The 6,000-nt window shown below is 47.0% G+C and overlaps 1 protein-coding gene across 2 annotated transcripts in view; it reads left to right on the plus strand.

Moving 5' to 3' along the window:
• abi1b (abl-interactor 1b) overlaps window positions 1–5,386 on the plus strand; it is a 19,682-nt gene extending 14,296 nt beyond the window's left edge. For both annotated transcript variants that reach the window (XM_072688429.1, XM_072688430.1), the window contains 2 exons: window positions 1,086–1,271; window positions 1,801–5,386. In XM_072688429.1, coding sequence (XP_072544530.1) covers window positions 1,086–1,271; window positions 1,801–1,976 — 362 coding nt within the window. In that variant the 3' untranslated portion in view covers window positions 1,977–5,386. The remainder of the gene's footprint in view (window positions 1–1,085; window positions 1,272–1,800) is intronic.
• The last annotated feature ends 614 nt before the right edge of the window (window positions 5,387–6,000 follow it).

Genomic DNA, 6,000 nt, shown 5'->3' on the forward strand with positions numbered 1-6,000 from the left:
ACACACACACACACACACACACACACACTCTGCACCACATACTTCTGCTTTAATCTCACGCTATTGGCCACTGCCAACGCCTGCATTGCACCTGTGAACAGCTCTCCAACAGCTTTGCCAGCTGTGTTCAGATTACGAGACTTTCACGGCTGGACACTCATACCTGACCTCTGATTTAAACAGGAGCCTCTCTGCCTTTGAGACCCTTTGCTTGAGGTTCCAGACCTCAGGACCTATTATAATGATCTGAGGAGAGTCTAAGCTTGATTTAGGGGCGTGTTGGTGTGTCTTTGCTATGGTAACGACGGAAAAGGTTCGCCTAGCGCTCTTAATGAATCATGGGTGTATTTCGGGCATAACGTACAGTAATAAACCAATCAGTGCGTCTCTCGCCGTTCCCTTTAAGAGCCAGGTGTGGTCTGTCTGACCTTGGCGGGTTGCTATTTCAGTGGTGTAAAATGTGTGTGGGGGGGGTGTACGAGCATCGGGCTGCACGTGCCTGTGTTGACAATTCACTGCCAAGATAGCAACGAACGTGTTTTACCCCGCCGAGATACACAGCAGTACTCCAGAAACTGACCTGAACACCCCTCATTTCGAGACCCCCGCACCCATCAGCGTAGATATATTCATTAGCACTGTTGCTATTTAAACAACGCAGGCAGAAGGAACGAAAATAGACTGTTGGCGGGGTGGAAGAGAGCAGTGAGCATCGTGACGAGCCTGGTGTAGGGTTGAATATATAAATATATATATATATATATAGGATTAGACATATATAATAAGGATTGATGAAAAGCTCATGAGTGCTGCTACCATGCCAACATAAACAACCCCACGCCACCAGCTTTTATTTTCGGGCAGACTTTTCGCAAAAGCAAAATCTGCTCTAATTCAGCTGAGCCATTCAGCCATCAGAGTCCCGCCCAACTCCAACCCAAACACAAAAAGCCAGTCTGTCAATCAAACTAACACACATAACCGGAGCCTACAGCTAAATCCTCTGTGTGAATGGGAAGTGCCCTGAACCTTTGTACCTGCATCACTCCTGACACTCGAATCTAACCATCCTCTTCCTTCTATAGTATCGGACAGCCCCTCCCCTCCCCCGCCACCGCTCCCTGAGGACACGCCCCTGTTTGAGGACGCAGCCCCGCCCCCTCCACCTCCCCCCGTGGATTACGAAGAAGAGGATGCAGCTCTGGTGCATTATAACGACCCTTACGCCGACGGAGACCCCCACTGGGCCCCCAAGTCCTACATAGAGAAGGGTAACTGTGTCTCACGCTCACGTAAAGGAATGCTAGGCTTACGTTGCTAACATACACTGGACTTAGACTGTCACCAATCTTATATCAGTAAATACTCGTACATAATCTGTCTTAAAAAAAAATCTCAAATACTACGTAAATAGGTTACAAAAAGTTAGTAGACTGGGATGAATAGACTCTTGCAAAACCGGAAAGGGAAATGTTTATTTTTGCGTTTAACGACTAAAGTTAGCCTAAAACACCTCGATCTAAACCACAGGGCTTTGTCTGAGTCAAACGAATTAGGTTTTTTGTGTTTTGAGTGAGCTGAGAAGCATTTTTTGGCCCTACATTGACAGAGAAAGAATTGGTGACAGTCTAAGCCCAGTGTTTGTTAGCAACGTTAGCCTAGCATCTCCGGTTTCCGAAGAATTTAAGCAATTTTAGTTTGCAAATATGTCTGGACTGATCAGCTGCATTGAGGGTCAGTGATCAGTCGTGTTCTTTATGATGTTCGCTTATATTATGTAAATAATCCTTCTCGTTTTAGTGGTGGCGATCTACGACTACACCAAGGACAAGGATGATGAGCTTTCGTTCATGGAGGGCGCCATCATCTACATCATCAAGAAAAACGACGACGGCTGGTTCGAGGGCGTGTGCAACGGCGTCACCGGCCTGTTCCCCGGCAACTACGTGGAGTCCATCATGCATTACGCCGACTAGCGCCCTCTAGCTGGTGCAAACAAACATTACAAAGTGCATTAGGATATGACCGAATGTTTGTTTACTTTGTCTGGGCGCCGACATGCTTATGTATTTGCCGAGCGCAATGCGTCGAAGAACTGAGCGAATTACAGAGGGACGAATGCGGAACCAACAGCAGCCGAACGTCTTTGCTTCTTTCTAGCTAGGTCTGTTTTGTTCTATATTTTGTACATACGGTACTGTACGAAGCTGCCTGTAGATCGTTAACTAGTGTGTATGTGTGTGTGTGTGTGTGTGGGTGGGTGTGTTTTCGTGCGTGTTTCGTCGGTGTAGCGAGGCCAGTCTTTGCAGTATGCCAACTTGTCGGCTAGGGCTTGTTTTTATTCGGAAGTGCTCGTCGTAATTTCTTTCCGTAACTTACTGCCAAACTCTTCCCTTGTGTCGGGAAGACGTGTTTTTGAATGTTGTTTCTAACACGTGAGTCACGCCTGGCCGACGATTAGCCGATTAGAAAACGAGAAAAGCGATCGTTGTGAGTTTAGTTTTGTTTTGTTTTTTTTTGTTTTTTCCATTTTGCCTTCAGGGTTTGCCTACACTGTAACTGACGTTCTGCCTTGGTCGCTTTGGCGAGGCTGAGGTGGAGGCGGAGGAAGAGGACGGGTGCAGTATCACTTGGAAATTACTCCTCAAATCCTCAAAGTCTTGTTTATTGCGGCCTGAGGAAGGAATTCCAGGGCTCCAGATTTTGCTTAATTAGCTTAGCAATGGAGCTATGAGGCTCACAGTGCTGACAAACACTGGAACTCAAGTGTCATCCAGATCTGTGGTGTGAAGATTCTGTTTTCCCCACTGAAACCACAGCAAGGTAGGTCTTCATTAAGGTGGGGCAGTAAAGGTGGGGTCTGGGGTCTGACCTGGCCTCCCCTCAGTTTTGTTATGAGATGTTCATTGTTCACAGTAGACGATACTGCGCCCTAACTTCCATCGACACGTCCGCACCACCTTAATGAAGACCTGGATGTGGTTCGAGTGAACTGGGCGTGGTCTGGAGGAAGCATGTGCTTACAGAACAGATTTGGGTGACTTCTGAATTCTAGCGTTTGCTTGGAACATTGTCCTTGTAGCTCCAGCACTAAGTATCATCATTTGGACACCAAACATGTCTTGGCTGGTCGGCTGCTCACGTTCTGGTGCGAGTGGTCAACTGCCTACGTTCGATTCCTTGCCGAGCCGTTCCTTTAAGACTTTGTTTATCAGACGGTAACACTGTTGAATGGGAGAACGCTGTGTTCCTCTCGGATCCTTTTTGTAACTCAAACTGCTGAAGAACGATCAACAGATGAACAGCTGGCCTCTAGGCCTGGGCGACAGGGCGGTGGAATTGATTAGTAGCCAGATGGAGGTGAATCAGAGGCGATGATCACAGTGTTAGGAAGCAGAATTGACGGAGAACAAGCAAGGCCTCTGGTCAGTTATGAGCCGTTTTGGCTACGGTGGAGTATAAATTTACCACCTGCAGTTTGAATTTGAGGTAAGTTTTTCACATTTTTCAACATTGTCAGTGTCCCAGTGGTTCAGATGAGCTGTAAATTAATTTCCGAATGGCATCCGAAGCCGGAAACACCTTTTATTTATTTATGTTTTTGAAAAACGCATGAATGAACTTGAAGTGTAAATATAGGGGTCATTGTCGCAGTGTGAGGTTTCTCCATCAGGGGGCGCAGTAAGCATGCAAGTTGCTCCAGTGTGCACCATTTAAAAAAACAAACAAAAAAAAAACAAGGAATGGAAGTGAAATTAGCAGGAGCTCCCAAACGCCCAAAATGAGGCGGGGTTGGACTGATATTATCGAAAATCTCATCTTTTTTTTTGACATCGCCCAGACCTGCTGTCCGCTAACGTAAAATTCCATGCTAGTCACTTCCATTTCACGACACACATGATGCTCCCACCACATCGTTATTTGTCACGTTGGATGGTTACGCTCATTTTCAGTCACTTTAACTGATGCTTTGTGTCCAAAAGTATCCAGATACCTGCTTGTCTGACTCTTGACTGCTTTCCGAACTGGTGGGATTTGAGTCTACTTGGCCGTGGGAGCATTCAGCTCGAATCAACTCGGCTCCACCAAAAGGCTTAGAGGCTTAGGCCAGATAGGCACTGTTTGCATTCTTGCGTTGATCTTCGTTTCTATTTATTATTTTGTACACTGATCAGCCATAACATTAAAACCTAATATAGTTTAGGTCCAAAACAGCTCTGGCCCGTCGAGGCATGGTCTCAACAAGACCTCTGAAGGTGTCCGATGGTATCTGGCACCAAGACCAACGTAAATTGGGTGGATGGGGCCTCCATGAATGCCATCGAATCTTGGGCGCCCATGTCCCCGTCACTGATTCACCGGTTGTCCTTCCTTGGAGCACTCACTTTTAGTAGGTACTGACCACTGCATACGAGGAACACCCCACATGACCTGCTTGCTGATGTTTTGGAGGTGTTCTGGAGATGTTCTGACCCAGTCATTGTCTAGAACATCACAGTTTGGTTCTTGTCCAAGTGTCTCCGATTCTGCTTTATGACCTCACTGCTCACCTGCTGCCTAGCATGTAGATCCCACCCCTTGACCGGAGCCTCTGGAGCCAGATCATCAATCTTACTCACTTCACCTGTCAGTGGTTTTAATGCTATGGCTAATCGGTGTGCTTTATCGCACGTCTCAGTCTCGTTCCAGCAGGTGCAGTAACACCATTAGAGGGCAGCACTGCCGAGTTTGTTGATTTGAGCTCAAGCTAATCTTTGCTAGCGCTCAATGTCTGAAGCCGGCAGACTAGCAGGAGCATAGTTTAGCTAATTGTTTATTGATGCTAGCTCCAGGCTTCTCCAGTCGGTCACCAGACATTGCTATGGTGGTATTCTGATATTTTTAGATATATAAAGTGTAAGCTAGCAAGGTTGCACCGATGTTAGCCCGTATGCTAGCACTGGGCCATTCCCTGGAAAGGGTGTCTGGACACTTTTGAACCTGTCCCGGTCACGTTAAAGCAGTTCAGGACGTGGACTGATCACTGTATTGAAACACAGTATTGACTTTCTGATCACTGTATTGAAACAGAGGCAGCAGTCCAGGCATCTGTGTGCCTCAGGTGCTGTCGGAGGTGGATTAGCCGTGCGAGGGTTTTCATTTTGATTCTATTTATTTATTCAGATGAAATAACGCGTGAGAATGTAGCTCACTCAGAACTGTCCGAACCATGACCAGTCAATGTCGGTCATTGCAAGGCCTTGTTATAAGACATGCAGATAAGACGTGCAGTCTAAATGTCCTTCCCCGAGGTGCTCTGCAATGACCTGATCTCTCATCATCTTGTATATAGTCTGTTTTCTCAATTTCTGTACAGTCTTTTTTTATAATAAAGCACTGTCCTGTAGATCCCGCTGCTGGTGTGTTTAATTCAGTGTACTTTGTTAACAGATCGAGCAAATGCCCAGGCTTAGGGCACATACACCACTTACTTAGCTATGGCCTGGGGGTCGCGAGTTCGGATCCCGAGCCATGCCGCTTTGCCATCAGCGACCGGAGTCTGGAAGAGCACAATTGGCCGTGCCCTCTCCGGGTGGGTAGATGGCGCTCTCTCCCCTTTATCACTCAACACATGTGTCTGTTAGCTGGTGCGACAGAGCTGGAGACCCGTGTGCTTTCCTCTGAGCAGGATCTGGCTTCGCATGTATCGGAGTCTTCACCCTCCTAGCGTCTGGGGCATTGCTAGTGCTAGAGGGAGGTACGAACAGGTGGGTCGTTTGGAAGGACCGAAATGGGGAGTAACAAAGGAAGAAATCAGACCAAGCTAATTATAAACAAGAACAAAACCCACCTACCTGCTGGCCACTTTATTAGAAACCCCTATATACCCAGTGCTTCTACACACTGTTTACTGTCCACCTTACTGGAAACACCCACATTGTGCTTCTACTCAATGGCCACTTTATTAGAAACATCCACCTTGTGCTTCCAGTCTCTGCCCTGCCCACTTTACTAAAAACC

This window comes from Salminus brasiliensis, chromosome 9, assembly GCF_030463535.1.
Source record: "Salminus brasiliensis chromosome 9, fSalBra1.hap2, whole genome shotgun sequence".
Lineage (NCBI taxonomy): Eukaryota > Metazoa > Chordata > Actinopteri > Characiformes > Bryconidae > Salminus > Salminus brasiliensis.